Source organism: Labrus mixtus, chromosome 20, assembly GCF_963584025.1.
Source record: "Labrus mixtus chromosome 20, fLabMix1.1, whole genome shotgun sequence".
NCBI lineage: Eukaryota > Metazoa > Chordata > Actinopteri > Labriformes > Labridae > Labrus > Labrus mixtus.
This window is the reverse complement of record NC_083631.1, coordinates 24,064,067-24,082,879: the sequence shown is the minus strand read 5'-3', so window position 1 is coordinate 24,082,879 and position 18,813 is coordinate 24,064,067. Positions and strand designations below refer to the sequence as shown.

At 43.6% G+C, this 18,813-nt stretch overlaps 3 protein-coding genes across 3 annotated transcripts; all 3 read left to right on the top strand.

The window, feature by feature from the left end:
- The first annotated feature begins 341 nt into the window (after positions 1–341).
- On the top strand, positions 342–2,005 carry LOC132954719 (pleckstrin homology domain-containing family F member 1-like). Its single transcript, XM_061027366.1, has 2 exons — positions 342–611; positions 945–2,005. Exons 1-2 carry the CDS (start codon positions 368–370, stop codon positions 1,541–1,543), a joined length of 843 nt encoding a protein of 280 aa, XP_060883349.1. The 5' UTR covers positions 342–367; the 3' UTR covers positions 1,544–2,005.
- A 4,773-nt stretch (positions 2,006–6,778) lies between these two features.
- Positions 6,779–13,335, top strand: LOC132954715 (WW domain-binding protein 11). Its single transcript, XM_061027361.1, has 12 exons — positions 6,779–6,941; positions 8,245–8,331; positions 8,435–8,466; positions 8,567–8,660; positions 8,851–9,047; positions 9,374–9,507; positions 10,160–10,326; positions 10,456–10,689; positions 10,988–11,113; positions 11,254–11,535; positions 11,681–11,866; positions 12,171–13,335. The coding sequence occupies exons 2-12, from the start codon at positions 8,268–8,270 to the stop codon at positions 12,824–12,826; spliced, it is 2,172 nt and encodes a 723-aa protein (XP_060883344.1). The 5' UTR covers positions 6,779–6,941; positions 8,245–8,267; the 3' UTR covers positions 12,827–13,335.
- A 303-nt stretch (positions 13,336–13,638) lies between these two features.
- Positions 13,639–18,283, top strand: ddx47 (DEAD (Asp-Glu-Ala-Asp) box polypeptide 47). Its single transcript, XM_061027363.1, has 12 exons — positions 13,639–13,803; positions 14,019–14,112; positions 14,910–15,098; positions 15,189–15,260; positions 15,474–15,592; positions 16,088–16,159; positions 16,287–16,403; positions 16,521–16,667; positions 17,215–17,352; positions 17,445–17,515; positions 17,594–17,723; positions 18,005–18,283. Exons 1-12 carry the CDS (start codon positions 13,672–13,674, stop codon positions 18,194–18,196), a joined length of 1,473 nt encoding a protein of 490 aa, XP_060883346.1. The 5' UTR covers positions 13,639–13,671; the 3' UTR covers positions 18,197–18,283.
- The last annotated feature ends 530 nt before the right edge of the window (positions 18,284–18,813 follow it).

Below are 18,813 nucleotides of genomic sequence, written 5' to 3'. Positions count from 1 at the left end.
TTGTTTGGCGTTATCTGTATGACTCTAGGGTGCGACATGTTGACCTCAGAGTTAGTCGGTCCACCTCGTTAGTCCAGACTGAAATATCTCAAAAGCTGCAGGATGGATTCAACCAGAACAAAGTAGAACAGTAAAATCCAGTCAGATTTTGGATTCCATCCAGTTTTTCTTTAACTTCCTCTAAGATGTAGAAGGTTAAAGAAGCCTAAAAGGTCAATCACCTTCAATTTGCATCTGAGAGATTTTAATTGCCACACACTTCTCCCTCTTTGGATTTCTGGTCTAACATGTTAATCCCGTTTCCCGCGCGTCACCTGGAGGACATAAAACCTGCAGTCGGCTGTGCAGCAGGCACAGAGTCACCAGGATGGACCTGCTCACGTTTGAGAAGGAGAACCAGGACCGCATTCAGGCCGTGGAGAATTCCTTCAGCACTGCAGGGCGACCTTTGTCCAAACCGGGTCGGTTTCTGATGGGAGAGGGCCGGCTGATGAAGCAGGGTCGCAGGAAACCGCAGCCTAAAGACTTCTACCTGTTCAATGACTTGCTGGTTTACGGCAGCATCATACTGAACGGACGATGGCACAAAAATCAGAAGATCATTCCTCTAGGTGAGACACAGACTCTCCTGAACACTTCATACTGTCACACTTTTCAAAATGCTTTAATGGTAAAAAGGAAACTTCAAACTAAACTTTACAAAGTAAGACATGAAGGAACAGAATCATTTCTCATTTTAAAGAAAGAAAGACGAAGACATCAGGCTGATATGATCACATGTTTCATTACAGTCTTTTCAAACTCACTGATATTTTCTTCATATTCTGGGAGTTAAAGTTGTATTAACTGCAGCTTGTTTGGTTCATTATGAATGTAAGATGGAGATGAGTATCTACATTGTTTTTTTTCCTGCATGTTTAACACTCTGACAAAATGTGTTTCAGAGGACATCCAGCTGGAGGACATGGAGGACGGTGTGACGATGACTAACCAATGGCTGCTCCGCACGCCTTCCAAGTCCTTCTTTGTCTCCGCCTCCTCCTTCAAGGAGAAGCAGGCGTGGATGAATCACATTGAGGAGTGTCGTTTAAACCTCCTGCGGGAAAACAGACGCCAGCCCGGTTTGGTCTTCGCCAGCTCCTGGATCCCCGACCAGGCCACCTACAAGTGCATGCGCTGCTTGGGCGGTTTCACCGGCACCAAACGTCGACATCACTGCAGAAGCTGCGGCTTTGTGGTTTGCAACACCTGCTCCAAACAACGCGCCGTCATAAGTCACATCCATCCCACCAAGAAGCTGAGGGTGTGTCGCCTCTGCTACATAAACAACGAGAAAGAGGAGGGCGGCGTTCCCCGCCCGAGAGGAAACAGCATCTGTCAGAAGAGTTCAGAGGAGGACAGTGACAACGACGAGGAGGGAGTGAAGGGAGAGCAGAGCTTCACTCAGAGCAACTGGCTGGACTCCCGGTTAGGAACCTGGGGACGGAGGAGCAGCTGCGATTTCCCCACAGCGATGCACCCTGATGAACCATTAACCACATAAAGACACAATGACTTTTATTCTATGTAAACAAGTAACGGACCTTTGAACAGATTCAGATGCCTGACGGCTGTACCCGTTTTCTTTACATGAGAAGAAGCATACAGTGTTACTTTACATCCATGTCATCAAGATGAAAGTTTATTTAGTTGGGCCTCCAGAGAGAGAACTACTGGATTCAGGATCTGCATCCAGAGTCTCTTTAATGAGGAGCAACTCCTCACTGGCAGGTCTTACATGCACTATCAAAGCCCTGCAGATGTTCTGAAACGCAGCAGCACGACTCGTCTTCAGCCTCCTCAAAAGAGCACATCCCTTTGCACCTTTAAGAAAAAGCTAAAGACCCAGCTCCGAGCAATTACAACCTTAATGATGATGATGATGATATTTATGTTTTGATGCTGATTATGACTGTACAGAACAGCTGTCTATTTTTAAATTAAAAAATACATTTTTTCAAAAGTGCTCTGTCTCTGGTCACTTCCTGTCAACACCTCTGGTCACTTCCTGTCAGCACCTCTGGTCACTTCCTGTCAGCACCTCTGGTCACTTCCTGTCAGAACCTGTTTGTCCGGTCAGACTTAAAGCTGTTTGTTTGCTCTTCCTGACGTTGTCTCCTCCTCTCTAGATCCTCGCTCGTGTTCTTACTCTCTGATGTTTATCAATTTGAATAAAAGCGTCTCATAAATTATATTTTTTTAAGTTTTGAGGTGGACGACGCTTTGATCCCAGATTAACTATTTTTCCTTCGTTTCCTGTCAGAATCTTAAGGACGGTCGATCGACGTTCTCCCTCAGGAGACAAAGATCAGACACACAATATTCTAATATTCGTCCATTTGGCGAGAATGAGCCACAGACTTTGAACTAAGGAACTAAGGAAGGTTAACCACAATCTTATTCTTTGTGTTCTTAATAAAGCTGATTCTGATTCAAGTGTCTGTCTTTTTTTTTTTTTTAAACATTGTCTCTATATTTAATTTTCAACATTATATCACAGGCCCAAAAGGACCAACAGAACAGGAGAAAAACAACAACAACAAAAGAAAAAACAAACTAAAATGAATCCTCACCCCCCCAGAAACCAGACACACACACATAAACATTGTACATAGCCAGATATCTATCAAAAGAAGATAAATGATACATTGCATATAGCCAGACTTTCTTAAAAGGTAAATAAATAATACATATAGAAATATATCACAGAAAATAAAATGGTCCCATTATGCTATGTTGTCAGCCTCCATCTCTTCGACAAAGATCAAAAAAGGTTGCCAGATATTATGAAATTTCATAATAGACCCTCTGATAGTGCATCTAATTTTCTCTAATTTAAGATGGTACATAACTTCTTTGATCAAATGAATATATGTCGGTGGGATAGGGTCTTTCCATTTAAACAGTATCAGTCTCCTGGCAAGGACAGTACAAGCGTCTGTCTCTTTTTTTTTTTTCAAAAATATTTTTATTGTACTTTTAACTTTTAAACACACATACAGACAATTCAAACAGTACAACAGAACAAACAACACACATTGACCACAAATTAAATTTCTCATCTATATCTCAGACACATGGCACACCCCATACATTATAGACAAAATAGTTACGCCTGTAACCACAAAGTATGGCACAAAGAAAGCCACGGCATCCAAGCTTGTGCAGGAAACAGTGTTTAATAACCACAGTTGACAGTGAGGCAGCACCTCTTTTTCTTTTACATTGAACATTTTTTAACATTAAAAGCAATGTCTTTTAAGCAAGATTAGAAAACAACGCATAAAATAATGGGCATCAAATAAAAAATTAAAATACATTAAAATTAAAAATTAAAAAATGTTCTGCCCTATGACCCAAAAATATCAAGCGTCTGTCTTTTGATAAAACATTTCTTTTTTGGTTTCATGAATATTTCCTTTTTAAAAAGAGGCTGAAATTACACAACCCTTCTTGTTATAGGTCTCCATGCTCACACTAAGATGTGTTTTAGCCTGCTAAAGTTTTGGGGTTCCTGTGACCTAGTGGGTGACTGAGAGGTTTTTCTCAAAACATGCCCGAGGTCAAAACGAAGAAGTGATCTCTTCTTGCCTAAAGGCTTATAAAAACATTCCTCATGGGTGACTTTGATCCACTGTTTTTAAAACAAGGCCAGATCTGTTCTCACCGTGGGTTTGTCATTCCTTTGAATGTGGTGTCAGACTCGCTTGACTTCTTTCCCTCAGTATGAGGAAACTTGACCTGTTTTTCTGAGTAGTCCTGCTCTTACTCACTACAGGTGAGTCATTTAGGAGTAAGAGAGTAAGAGAAAATGTAGATGTTGTTTTTGGTTCGTCTATACATGATGCACATTCAACAGGGCAGGAAACTTAATGGTGCTCATGTCTTTATAAACCACACAAATCAAATCAAATCAAAGTCCGGAGAGGGGGCCTTCTCTCTGGAACAAACTGCTGACCTGAGCTCCATCACAACTGTCTCTACTTTCAAAGCCAAACTCAAAACCTATCTATTCTCTCGAGCATACAAATAATTACTCTTTGTGTATATGTGGGTATGTGTAAGTGTTTTGTTTTGTTTTTGTTTTCGTACTGTTTTGTCCCTAATCTGATTTTTGTATCATATTTATGATGAGTCATGATAGAGACAGCTATTTTGTCTCTTGTATTCCTGTTTGTTTTTTTTAATCTTCAATGTAAAGCACATTGAGCTTACCTGTAATGAAATGTGCTTTATAAATAAACTTCTATTCTATTCTATTCTATTCTCTGCTCTTTACTTGAATATGAATCACATTTTATTTATAAAAATTAAACAGCAAGAAATCCTCGCTGTGAAAACACAAAGACCATTTCACCTGCACTCCAACCCATCATCCATCCATCCTTTGTCTTCCTCTTAGTGGAAGCCGGGTAACGCTGGTAGCAGGCTAAGCAAGTCGACCTAGACCTCCCCGTCCTTATAACATTTTCCAGCTCCAACTGGAGGATTCTGAGGCGTTCCCTCCAGGCCAGATGGATACTCCCTCCAGCGAGCTCTGGGTCTACCCCGTGCTCTCCTCCCCGTGTTGGACATGCCCAGATGACCTCCGAAGGGAAGCGACCAGGAGGCATCCTAATCAGATGCCAGAGCCACCTCAACTGACTCCATTTGAATGTAATGCAAAGTGTGGACCAGACACACCTGCAGAAGAACACCTGTGTGGTGGTCAGAAGTTAAGGCTATGAACATGGCGTGGACATGATGCTGATATTGAGCCGTTGCAAATGACCACATTTTAAATCATGTTTCTTTGCACTGCAGGTAATGTGTAACATGTGTCCTATTGTACCGCATTGTTTATTGTACCCAAGCAGTAACCTTCAGTTTAAACATGAAGCTGATGCTGAAGTGTAACATCCTGCAGTTCCTGGAGTGTCCACTAGAGGCTGGCTGCAGAAGCACAGGAAGTCACATACACACCCATTCTAAAAAGCCTGTTTTTACAGCAGAGATTAACATGTTTACAGCCTGGTTCAAAAAACCAAATAGGTGTGATTAGCTCATGTCTCGATGGACACACACTGTACGGGGGGTGAATGTTTTGATGACTCATCAGTTTTGATTTGATGAAGGATAAGAGTTATTCACAATAAGGCGTGTAGCTGACCTGATTGACAGTTATCATGGTTCTATTTGTATCACTTCCAGATCTGTATCATATCATTTCACAACGTCTCTTTTTGTATCTTACCGGGTCATGTCAGATAGATACATAACTGTGAGGTTACAAAACAAGTGACTGCCTTTGGTGTTGTTCTAAATAAAGAGAGTTTGACAGTCAATAATTTTGTCAAAACAAGGTGTGGTAAGAAAGATTCAATTGCAGATGTGTCTAAATAAAAGTGAACTCCCTGCATCTATCTGCAGTTCATGTTCATGAAGTATTTGGATCACTTTCAACTAATCTTAAAATCTGCCTTTGAAAGTTGTGAAACAATGACAAGCTTATTTTGTATCCACTAAGTTCCTGAAAAACGTTTTACATAATTTTTCCTGGCTTTGAAAGGTCGTCAGTCCGACAGAAACGCCCTCATGGATCCTGCCGCCATTAAGAGAGATTTCCACATTTTAACATCTCATTGTGGATCAATCTGCAGCTTCCTTTCGCCTGCATCTTCTCTCAAACATGTGGAACCATCACCTGCGTTCTCAAACGATCACATCAGCGTGCATATTAAGGCAGAAAGTTGCAGCCCAACCCTGCAGCCTCTGCCAGACACCTGTCACCCACCTGCAGCTTTATGCAGAAAGACATCTTCTGAGCGTTTTCCAACAGCCTCTGCCAGGAACAACAACAGCCTCGTTCACCTGAGAGAGCCGAGAGATAACGATAACCTGTTTTCTTCATCCAAATTTTTATGTAATGGTGATGTGTTCTTTTCCAAAATATGTCGCTCTCATTCTTGTTAGAGCTTCACTGTCACTGTCAGAGACCGCAAACAGTTTCCTGGAACAAATATGGCTTCTGCCGGCCTCGGAGTCTGTCAGTTTCACACGAAAAAAAAACAAACAAACAGTTATGCCCATCTAAACTGCTGTTTCATGACTCATCAGTGATTCCCAAAGTGGGGTCCATGGGCAGTTTTAAGGACTTCCAGTTAAATGTAAGACTACTGAAAATGAATCTACAGCAGACGTCACAACCACCAAAATAAAGACAAAACATATGACGAGTTGTGTCTCGCCACTGTCTTCACCTGTACGACGGTGGGTAATAAAGAGAAACTCTTTCCTTTGAAGCATCCTACCTGTGTGAGGGAAGTTTTTCCTGCAATTGTCTCACAGCTGCACCCCAGACTGAGAAGATCTGTAACACAAAACAAGCCCGTCATAGAAATTATTGCAGGACTGGAAGTTTAAATCTTAAAAGGAAATTGTATTAATTTTGTTTTTATTTTTAGGGAGTTGTTTGGGGTCTTTAATCAATACACACTTAACTAAATGCTGCTTCTGAGAGCTCTCTGACTCGGTGCATGTGGACTTCATTTGTAGTTACTCACTTCGACCTCAAGAGGGCAGAAACACTCACAAGAATCAGTTCGATCTACAAAATATTTTTATATAAAATAATGAATAAATATTTATTTGACGGACAAGCTTGTACATCCATACAATAAGAAAAATCATTTTTAATTTAAATATTTTTGTTTTTAGCATAAAAAAATCAATCGCTTTTTCTTGACGTCATATCCGCTTCCGCTCTCGCTAGCGGCAGTAAACATGGCGAGCGGCTAACGGTAGTAATGCTAAGAGTGCTGAAGCTTTTGGATTTGAAAGCTTAAACATTACATTTCACGTTACATTTGGCGTCCAGAGGCGTGTCAGTTGGGCTTTACGCTCAACAGATTTTACTTTTAAAGGTAAAGTGGTGAAGTTTACCTCATTTGTTGTTATCGTTGCTAACGCGGCCCTAGCTACAAGTGAAGGCTAACGTTAGCTAGCAGCTAACCTGATGCTGCAGGCTGCATGAGAGTTAGACACTTTCTGCATGTTTCCCCCTTTTGTTTTAATGTTTACGAGTCTTTAAGACATCTAATGTGTTAAATAATTACAAACAAAGGTGTCACATTCCTCCTTTGTCTTTAGTCGTGTTATCTTTATTTAGATAACTGTAAATAAATTAAATATGTACATGATGTTTCTCTGATCTTTTAAATGAGACAAATTACAGAGCTGAGCTTTTACTACTGGTGCTCTGATAACTCATTGATTTTAAATACAAAGAAATGATTACTGATTTTAGAAGACAGTCATCTCTCTCCCCTGTAAAGATGAAGGACACAGAAATATAAATTGTACCAGAGTTTAAGTATCTTGGCACAATAATTGACAACAAAACTGACATGGAACACCAACACAAAGCAAGATATGCAAAGGCTCAACAGCGCCTCTATTTTTTGAGGAAACTAAGAAATTTGAATGTTGACAGCACTATGCTGAAACCTTTTATTGAAAGTGTGCTGACCTTTTGTATTCAGTGTTGGGGAGGAGCACTGTCCTTACAAAATAAGAACAAACTGGACAAGGTTGTTAAACTAGGCAGCGAGATAACTGGGAAGCAAATGTACAGCATTTCTTTCCTGACAGACCGGTCAGATCACAGCAGACCCTCTGCACCCCCTTTGGTCAGAGTATGAACTCTTGAATTCAGGGACAGGTACAGAATGCCCAGGATGAGGACTAAAAGAGGCATCTCCTTTGTACCGCGCAGTATTCAGCTGCTTAATAAGAACTGATCATACAGGACGAACTCGGCACTCTGCACTTTATTTAACTTGCTGAAATCCCTCATTGAATCATGTGATGCTTTAGTGTGTTCTTATGTGCTGTCCTGTAAATGTTTGTTTGTATTGTGTTTTTTAGCTCTCTGCAAGGCAAATTCCCCGAGGGGCAATAAAGATTTCATTCATTTATTTCGTTAAGAGGAATGAATCGATCAAACATGTCAAAGAAGAAATAGCACAATGTCTAAATTGGAAAAAATACGTTGTCAACGTGTTTGTGCAATTTAGGCATTGTGCAGGTACCAACAATACTCTAAAGCATCTTCCAGTGATGATGATCCAATATGGTGCATTAAGTCAGTGCAAATATAAAATGAAGATCTGCAGAGGTTTTCTGTGTACCCTCCCTTCTGAGTTTGTATTTGTTTTAATCTGGCAGGTTGAAGGAGACGCACCGACAAGATGGGGCGACGTTCAACCTCCTCCACCAAGAGTGGGAAGTTTATGAACCCCACCGACCAGGCCAGTAAGTACCAACGATTCACACTGCTGTAAGTCCCCTGAAGAACGTCAGCCTGTAACCGACTCAATGAATACTGATGTCTACATTTCTTTCACCTTCTTCACAGGAAAGGAGGCCAGGAAGAGGGAGTTGAAAAAGGTACTCAAGATGTTGAAATCTTCACTCATAACCTGCTTTTTCATCTCATACACAACATTAAGTTATAACGATCTGCTTAATTTGTCGATTCTCCTGCTAGAACAAGAAGCAGAGGATGATGGTGAGAGCGGCGGTGCTGAAGATGAAGGATCCCCGACAGATAATCAGAGACATGGAGAAGCTGGATGAGATGGGTGAGGGAGGCGCTGACTGTGTTTTACTGTTTGTTGACCTTTCTCAGCCCAAGTCATTTGACCCCTGAAGTGCTGTTTACTTGATTAGAGCGAGTGCTCCATTAACACTTCATCAGGGGATGAATAAAGTCTTTCTGATTCTGAAACTTCTGTTATCGTGACCACCCTGTTTCTGTTTCGTCTTCTACAGAGTTCAACCCAGTCCAGCAGCCCTTGTTGAATGAGAAAGTGCTGAGGGACAAGAGGAAGAAGCTCCGGGAAACGTTTGAACGCATCGTCCGCCTGTATGAGAGGGAGAACCCCGACACCTACAAGGAGCTCCGCAAGCTGGAGCTAGACTACGAGACCAAGCGGGGGCAGCTGGCGCTCTACTTTGACTCAGTCAAGGTGTGTTTGTGTGAAGAGATTCTGTGTGGCTTTATCTCGATCTATGAGGAGAGTTTAATTCACTGTAAATATTGTTACTGTCGGATTTTACTGCGTGTTGGTATGAGATGCAGCTACATGATGATGGGGCTGATTAGCCCTGGTTGCTGGTATTAAACACACTTTTGAATATTCATTTAAAGAACATGATTTTGGGTATTCTTCAGTCTGTAAACTTGATGCTGAACCGTTTATTTAATACTCACCTCCCTTACATTGAAGATGTGATGCACTTTGCTTTCCCTCCACTAACCATCGTTTTATCCCTGAACACTTTTCTCTCACAGAATGCCGAGTCAGTGGAGGTCGACAGCATCCCCTTACCAGACATGCCTCACGCCCCCTCCAATATCCACATCCAGGACATCCCACTACCAGGGGCTCAGCCTCCCTCCATCCTGAAGAAGAGCTCTGCTTTTGGGTAAGCTTTAACTTCAAGGAGGGGAAAACACAGACACATAGACAGAAACATAAAATACATCAATACGAGAGTACATCAAGCATACAGCAGGAAACGAGAATGTAGAAGACCATCATTAAAACTAAAATATAACCTCATCTGTCATCAGGGTCATTTTTTTTTTAGAAATTAGTAGTTTGAGTTATGAAATAATATTTGGTCCTGTTGAAAGAGTAAGACTGTCAAATGTTCGATACTGTGATACCTCTGGTGAGTACGTGTGTTTTATTAATACAGTCTCCGCCCCATGTACAGAGGCTGGAGTCCTATAGTCAGACGGCCTGGGGTCGAAATCCGGCCTGTGGCTCCTTTCCTGCATGTCATTCCCCCCACTCTGATTTCTGACTCTATCCACTGTCCTGTCTCGGAATATTGGAGTAAATGACCCAAAAAAAAAACTTCAAAGAAAGTAGCAGTCACAGTTTTAACCAAAAGCTGCTGTGAGAGAAAGAGAGAGCACACATACATCGACAAAATGGACAGTCTTATTAATAAGAAACTCAAACAACCAAGCTTCAGCCAATCAGAAGATCCCTTTAAATGTTTGTGCATTGAATTTCACTCTTGGTAAACTCTGTATATGATCCTGCTGTTATTCTGTTTTATCTCTCAGTAAAGGTCCTCTGTCGACATCCTCTGGACCGATTTTAGCCACAGCCCCGGGTGTTCCACGTTTACCTACAGGAAAGAAGCCCCCCGGCCCCCCACCTGGACCCCCACCTCCACAGGTCCTCGCTCTGTACGGCATTCCTTCTCGACGAGCTTTCGGCACAGACATGGGTGATGCACAAACTGTTCCCTTGAATCCCTGAATTTATAAGTAACATATTTTAAATGTTATACGAGAAGAAAGACTTGTATGATCGCTCGCACCTCATGATTTCTGTTCATTCTCGTTTTCTCCAACAGAGCCCTCCATCCCCGGTCTTGAAAAAGATTCTGCCATGGACCTGGGGAGAGATCGGGACAGCGGCAGTGACAGCGACAGAGATCGTGATGACGACGACGATGAAAGTGACTCTGAGGACGACAGTGACGATGAGAGAGACGAAGGAGACGACGGCGACCAGAGGATGAGCGTGGACAGGCTGGACGATCAGAGGGAACGAGAGGAGGACAGAGACAGGAACGACAGACATGCTAGTGAGTGTTTGACCATCCCGGTGTGTATTTGAAACATCCAAGAAGTCGCAGAACTAAAAGTGGAGTTTGAGAAAAAAAAAAGGTTCCCAGGACACTTTGTATTAAATATCTTTAAGCTGAATATTAGAAGGACAAATCTCCTGTTGAATAGCTGTTTGTTTGAAGTACCCTAAGCTGAACTCAGTGCAAAACTTCAAAATAAAAGCCCAACAAAAACTGTTTTAATTGCAAAATAAAGAGATTTCAAACGTGATTAAAATGCAATTTATTGTTTTTGACAAACGTCTCACTCCTTCAGGTCGCAGTGTTCGTTTCGCTGATGTTCCTCCAGAGGCTCCACGCGAAGGGAAGAAGAAGAAGAAGAGGATCGTGAAGAGGACCAAAGCCATCACTCCTCTACAGGCCATGATGCTGAGGATGGCAGGTAAGGGTGTCCACTCTGCCAACAGTTTGATACTTTACCTGTCGGTTTGTAAACGCCTTCAGTGTGTCTTTGCTGCGTTCCTCTGAAGCTCACCCGTCTTGATTTAGACTCCTAACATCTGATTGTGTTTCTGTCTCCAGGTCAGTCTGTTCCTGAGGAGGAGGAGGAAGAGGAGGTGGAGGAGGAGTACACAGACGACTCGGACGCTTCGGACACCGAGGACAGAGGACCACCGGGGGACAGCCAGCCCCACCTGATGCCCAACCAGCGTCTACCCCCACCCTCCGGACCGGTGGGTCAGCAGGGGCCTCCACATATGCAAGGTCCACCGATGACCGGGCCCCCACCTCTGGGTCCACCCCCTGCTCCTCCAATGAGACCACCTGGTCCTCCCTCTGGCCCGCCTCCTGGCCCCCCACCAGGTTAGTAACAACCTCTATTAGCTGGAAGAAGTGGAGGTCATTTATCTGCGCTTGGTTGAGGATACAGAAGAAAAAAAGACGAGACATTCTGAATCATTTCAGAAATAATCCACGTTTAAGTTTGACACCCTACATTCTGTTTAAGGTGCTCCTCCGTTCCTGAGGCCTCCTGGTATGCCCGGAGGCTTGAGGGGTCCGATGCCTCGTCTCCTGCCCCCTGGACCTCCACCTGGTCGACCTCCAGGTCCTCCACCGGGCCCCCCTCCTGGCTTACCACCAGGCCCCCCACCACGAGGACCCCCTCCCAGACTCCCACCCCCGGCACCACCAGGTAGGCACATGTGTGAAAACATCTGTGTGTGCACGTGCAGATGTGTGTTTCTAACAGAGGTCTCCTTTGTGTTCGTACCGTTTTTATTCATGCTGAGCAAACGTGACTCACGTGGCGCCCAAGTGAACCGTCTCGACCACGAGACGTATATTTAGTTTAAAGTCATTCCTGCAGTAAAAATAAAAATGATCCACATCAGTAAATATATTGAAGCATGTTTGGTGTTCCATATCTTTGAAGTGGCAAAGAGGAATGTCTCGGTCACGTCTCATCTCAACACGTCTGTCTCTCGTCTTTTTTTAAGGTATGCCCCCGCCTCCCCCGAGAGCAGGAGGACCCCCACGCCCACTCGCCCCCCCGCTCTCCCTCTTCCCCCCACCTCTCAACTCCAACGTGCTCAGCGCTCCTCCGAGCATCGTGCAGCGACAGAAAGGCTCCGCGTCCAATCAGGACGCTCCTCAGAGCAACATGCCGCCCCCTCCCATGCCCATGAGGCCGGGCGTCATGCAGATGCCTCCTCCCCCGGGGACGGCTGCAGCACCCGCGGGCGCCAACCAAGGCAGCAACCCCCACCACGCCGCCACCATCGAGAAGCGGGCCAACATCACCTCTGTGGCTGCAGCTGGAGGCGGTGTCGCGGCAGGGCCCGGCGCCGGAGGGGCCACCATCTCCGCCAAACCTCAGATCATCAATACCAAAGCGGAGGTCACCCGCTTCGTGCCCACGGCGCTGAGGGTGCGTAGGGACAAGGGCGGAGCCATGCCCGGGGCGGCTCTGGGGCCAATGGAGAAAGGAGGAGGACGGAGGGGCGACGATGGCATGGGAGGGGGGCATAAGCAGCACGCGGCGGCAGGTCCCATGGTGCACCCGGCCCAGATGGGGGCTGTGCCTCAGCCCAACATGAAGACAAAGGACCAGATGTATGAAGCGTTCATGAGGGAGATGGAGGGACTCCTCTGAGACTCGGGGGTGTCGAGGGGGGCGCCCTCGTTTTCTGTGTTTTCCGTGCGGAGGTTTAGAAGTGTCTTTGAGGGTGTCGGCTAGATCAGAATCTGTAGTGCCCAAGGCTCGTCTTCTTTTTATTTTTATCTGGCCTAATATTTGCTGTATCAAAGAGAATGTGAACTTCATGTACGCAAAACATCTGATCGCAAACTTCATCGTGACCCTTCAAAAAGGTCGCTCCTCTACGCCCACATGAACCAACACCTTTCTCCGCACTGTAAAGAAAAAGTTCCTAGACTTCATTTTGTGTGTTATTCTTTTTTGTGCTCCACCCAGTCGGCTGTTTTGTATGATTTTATGACTGTTCTGTTTTACTCTGTTGGTGATCTCCTAAACATGTTGGACTTCAAAATATTGTTTTGAACAATTGTTTGACACTTCATTGACGAAACACGTGTCTGTATTGAACAGAAACTGAAATAAACTGAAACTTGATCTGCAGCTAAATAAATGCATCAAAATAGTTTTTACCGCATGCTTTAGTTTATTTTTCTCAACTTTATTAACAGTTTGGAAGTCATTTTTTTCAAGGAAACAGATTTACATTCAGAAATAATGCTCAAAAACACAATGAATTTAACAAAACAACATGAAAAATGTTTTAATTTTAACTTCTTTTGTTGCAATTTATGTTAAACCTTTACCAGAGGCTCTAAATATTGGATCTTCACAACTTGAAAAATTAGCGGCACTCGCGTATCCATTAAAAACAACACTTCCCGTCTTCCATTGCGGCTGCCGCATGAACATAATTCCACGCATGCGCATTACAGATCTGACGACACGTTGGGGTGATAAGCATGGCGGACAGTGAGGAGGAAAGCGTGAAGCTGAACAAGGATGAAACAGTCGAAGGTTCGGGTAGTGATGATGATAACAGTCCTCTTAACGGCTGCGATGAAGATGAAGCAGTGAAGACGTTTAAAGATTTGGTGAGTTTATTTAACACCGCGAAGAAGAATCGCAGTGTTAGCATCGTAAACAAACAGCAGCATAGCCCTTTAAGCTAGCTAAACTCCGCTTGGTTTTCCTCTCTTTTTAACGTTAAAGTTATAAACTGTGTCTGACAGCAGGTTTTTTATTCGGTGGTGAACTCTGATCAGAAGCTCATAAAGGTGTGTTACCGGCTGTGTTTGCTGTCCTACAGGGTGTTACTGAGGTGCTGTGTGAAGCGTGCGATCAGCTGGGATGGAAGAGTCCCACAAAGATTCAGGTAGAAGCGATACCTGTAGCTCTGCAAGGTGAGTCCTCACTGAACCTGCTCTCTTTCCATCAAATGTGCTTTAAAACAGGTGTTATATACCGGTCTGTAACAAAGGTATAAATAACATCACACAGTCCTGATTTCAAACTGTTATGTAACATTCAGGAGAACAGATGGAGCTTTGTTATTGTTACACTTTACTATTTATTATAAAGTATTAGAACTGCTACAGTTACATTTAAGCATGACTTCAAAGTAGCCATGACCACACACTGTTTTGCTTATGGATGGCTTTGTTTACTTTCTAAAATGTCACCTTATGTTATAAAAGAAAAGGATTATCTTGACCCCTGGGTGACCCCACATGTCCCTCTATCCAGAATAAGTCCAAAAAGCAGATTTGTTTTGACCAGTTAATGTGAGGATAGTTAATCTAAACAGAGTCTCTCTGCACCTTTAAGAAAAAGCTAAAGACCCAGCTCTTTCATGAATACCTACTAACTTAATGATGATGGTCTCCATATTATTGATGATGATGATGGTAATGACGATGGTTTTTGTTTGATAACGACGACTTATAAGATGGTTTCTATACTGATTAGAGCTCTCAAGAACTGCCCTCAATGTTGTGCTTTGCCTCTGGTCACTTCCTGTCAGCACCTGTGTGTCCAATCAGACTCAAAGCTGATCGTTTGCTCTTACTGACATTGTTCCCTTTTTTCTAGATCCTTGCTTGTGTTGTACTTACTCTCTGATGTACGTCGCTTTGGAGAAAAGAGTTTGCTAAGTGAATTGTAGAGTTAATGGTTTGCTTTCTGTCTTCTCCTCCTGCAGGAAAAGATGTTATCGGCCTCGCAGAGACGGGCTCGGGAAAGACGGGTGCGTTTGCTTTGCCCATCCTTCAGTCCCTGCTGTCCTCCCCCCAGAGGCTCCACACCCTCGTCCTCACCCCGACCAGGGAGCTGGCCTTTCAGATCTCAGAGCAGTTTGAGGCCCTGGGCTCTAGTATCGGTGTGAAATGTGGTACGTCTCCACTGAAGGCTGATCGGATGTAAACGATGGAGATGAATCGTTTTGGTTCTTTTCCTAACACGTGTCTCCTTTCTGTCTCAGCCGTCGTTGTCGGAGGAATCGATATGATGTCCCAGTCCTTGGTGTTAGCTAAAAAACCTCACATTGTTATCGGTAAGACCACGAGTGAAACTGTCATCATCATTTTCTAACACACATGTTGTAAATAACAGCAGCTCATCTACTTTCACCTCAGGCTTCTTTTACATGTGAGCATTGTTTTCTAATGTAGTATTGAAACATGATTTTTAACAGTATCGTATCAAAGTTTAAAAATCTGCTATCCTGACATGCCTACATGACGCAGTGACTCCTGTGTGTTTACAGCCACGCCGGGTCGATTGATCGACCACATGGAGAACACAAAAGGCTTCTCTCTACGAGCTCTGAAGTTCCTGGTGATGGACGAAGCAGACAGAATCCTCAACATGGACTTTGAGACCGAGGTTGGTATTGAAAATGTTTCTGTCATTGATTGATTTCCTTCAAGTCTGTTGCTTTTTTTTTTTTTTTTTTTTTTTTTTTTTTTTTTTTTTTACATGTGTCTTAAAAGCGCCTACCTTCTCTGGTCCAAACAAATCCAGAGCATTCAGGAGCAGAATCTAAAGTTAGAAGGAGGACATACTGACTGCTGCATTGTTGTCAGAGAAGCCAGCACTTCAACATGTTTCCTTAATGATCAGATAGTAAGATACCTTTATCATCTCACTGATTGGACCTTTAAGAATACTACTGAAGCGACTTGCAGTGAAAGTGACACGTTGTTTAAATGAAGCTGGTTTGATGCGTCAAAAACTAAACCATCTCAGCCACAGATGTCGGCGCTCTGATACAGGCGCCTCTTTGTAAGACATTGTTTTAATAAATGTAACATTTTAAACTCTCTTATTGTAGATGATGTTGAACTTTACTTCCTGTAACTCTCTCGTTTTTCTTTCCAGGTGGATAAGATCTTGAAGGTGATCCCCAGAGACAGACGGACCTTCTTGTTCTCTGCCACCATGACCAAAAAGGTACACAAACACCCAAACTGAGTAAAACTATAAAGGGCGTTAAAGTGTTTGTAATAATCTTTATTTTGCAGGTTCACCAGAAAGTCTGACAGTCATTCTTTCTAAACTTTCTTTTATTTCCTCGCAGGTCCAGAAACTCCAGAGAGCCGCTCTGAAAGACCCCGTGAAGTGTGCGGTCTCCACTAAATACTCGACGGTGGACAAACTGCAGCAGTACTACGTCTTCATTCCCTCCAAGTACAAGGTAGAGCTGCACGCTGTGATGTCATATCTGTTCCTGAGTCTTCACGCTGCACGCTACAGACATGTTTCTACTGTCTTTCTGAAGGCGTTCATGACACAGTTTTGTGTTTTGTGACAGGACTGCTACCTCGTGTCCATCCTGAACGAACTCGCCGGCAACTCGTTTATAATTTTCTGCAGCACGTGTAACAATGCCCAGCGGGTGGCGCTGTTGTTGAGGAACCTTGGCATCACTGCGATCCCGCTGCACGGACAGATGAGTCAGGTACGGCTTCACAGAAACACACAGATGGTGCACATGTTAGCTTAGCATCAATAATCATTTTACACTCTACAAGACCCTGTTTGCTCTTTTCTCCGCCCTCACACTTTTGATTGACGGATTATAAAGTTGTTGTCATTTCATCACATTCAGAAAAAGACGACAACAGCATCAGTATTTTTTATTTTTTTGCTGATGTCAGTAGTTTTGAGTTCTTATGAGGACACGATGACCTGGAAATGATCCATCCATCCATTATATTTACCGCTTTTCCTGTTTGGGGTCGCAGGGTCAGGAGCTGATCCCAACTGTTATTGGGCGAGAGGCGGGGTTACAACCTGGACTGGTCACCTGTCAATCACAGAGCTTACATATACACCCCGCACCTACGGGCAATTTAGAGTCCCCGTTTTAGTTGGAATATTTTCGATGGTTGCCATGGTTACATCTTCTGTTTGCTTCTTGGCGGCTTTGCAAACCACACCACTGTTTCATATAAAACAATGTTTTGTGTTAATTTAATCTCACTTTCTTTATCTTCCACACTCAGAATAAACGACTCGGATCGCTGAACAAGTTCAAGTCCAAGTCTCGATCGGTGCTGCTGGCGACAGACGTGGCGTCCAGAGGACTCGACATCCCTCATGTGGACTGTGTCATCAACTATGACATCCCCACTCACTCCAAGGTACCTCGCTGCTCCTTCTCCCGCTGCTGATCGTTTCCTGGATCATTTGTTGGTGTTTGTTTGAGTGATCTCATTGATGTCTTCACTCACAGGACTACATCCATCGAGTGGGACGAACAGCTCGAGCGGGACGCTCTGGGAAATCCATCACTTTCGTCACGCAGTAAGAACGACCTGTTCGTACTCTTTAACGGTGAAAATGAGTTTATTGCTTTAAATTAACTTATGTTGTCGTTTTTAGATACGATGTGGAGCTTTTCCAGCGAATCGAGAGCCTGATCGGGAAGAAACTTCCGGCCTTTCCGACTCAGGAGGACGAGGTGATGATGCTGGTGGAGAGGGTGAGCGAGGCCCAGAGGTTCGCCCGACTGGTAAGTCTTCTCGACGTCATGACCAGATTACTTTTCAACTCCACCAACTTAACGAGTTCCACAATTAAACTTTAAACTGATTTAACTGAAACTGTTACTAAGCAACCCGAACATTCTACTGCACTCTGCTGGTCTCCATGGCAACCACAGAGCAGCTACTCGTATTACTAGTGTGAACATCGGCTGGTTGTCATGAAGAAGGTTTAAAGTCGGCTTGTTTTGAAAACTTAATTATCCTTTTTTTTTTTTTAATGGAAAAATCAATGTGTCGTCTTTCTCAGGAAATGAAGGAGCAACATGAGAAAAGGAAAAGGCCCAAAGGAGGAGATCGAGACGAGGACGACACGGAGCAAGCGAGTGGAGTGAGGAAAAAAGTGAGAGGAGGAGGAGGCGGAGGAGGAGGCGGCGGAGGAAGAGGAGGAGGCGGCGGGATGAAAAACAAAGGTGGAGCAGCCTGGAGGGGAGGGCGCTGAAGCCCCCCCTGACATGAACAGACTGTACATAACAACGTACCATGCCATTATTGTTTTCTTATTAAAAAGGATTATGACGATGTACAACATGGCGGCCATTTTTCTTCAATGACGGGCTAACTGTGCGGAGATCAAAAGCTGTTATAAAGTCTAATCTAATATTACTGCTTCTCCAAGAGACGAGTAGGGTTTCTTGTCATAGTAAAAAATGGCAGCTGGCTGAATTTCCCTTTCATTGAGTTGGGCTGTGAAAAAAAATCATCAAACAGCCCTTCTTCTCCCCCAGGTGAGATTTCCCCATTTGTAATAAAACAACTGAGTGAAACATAAAGTTTGGGATCATACGAATGTGTTGTGTTAACACTGCTTTGAGGCACAGGATGGCGCTGTTGCAGTTTAAAAAACAGGAGGATGAGACTGATCACTTGAAGGAGACACACTGCTAATGAATGTTTTGAAATAGAAAAGTTCATAAAGATATTTTATAATGTATAGATGCATTTATGCCCTGTTTACAGACATCTGCACATCTGAATGTAATGTGGCATGAACCAATGTCGGTAGGCGATGTTAATCCAAACTCATTTTCATTGTTAAACATGAGAAGAAATGTTGGA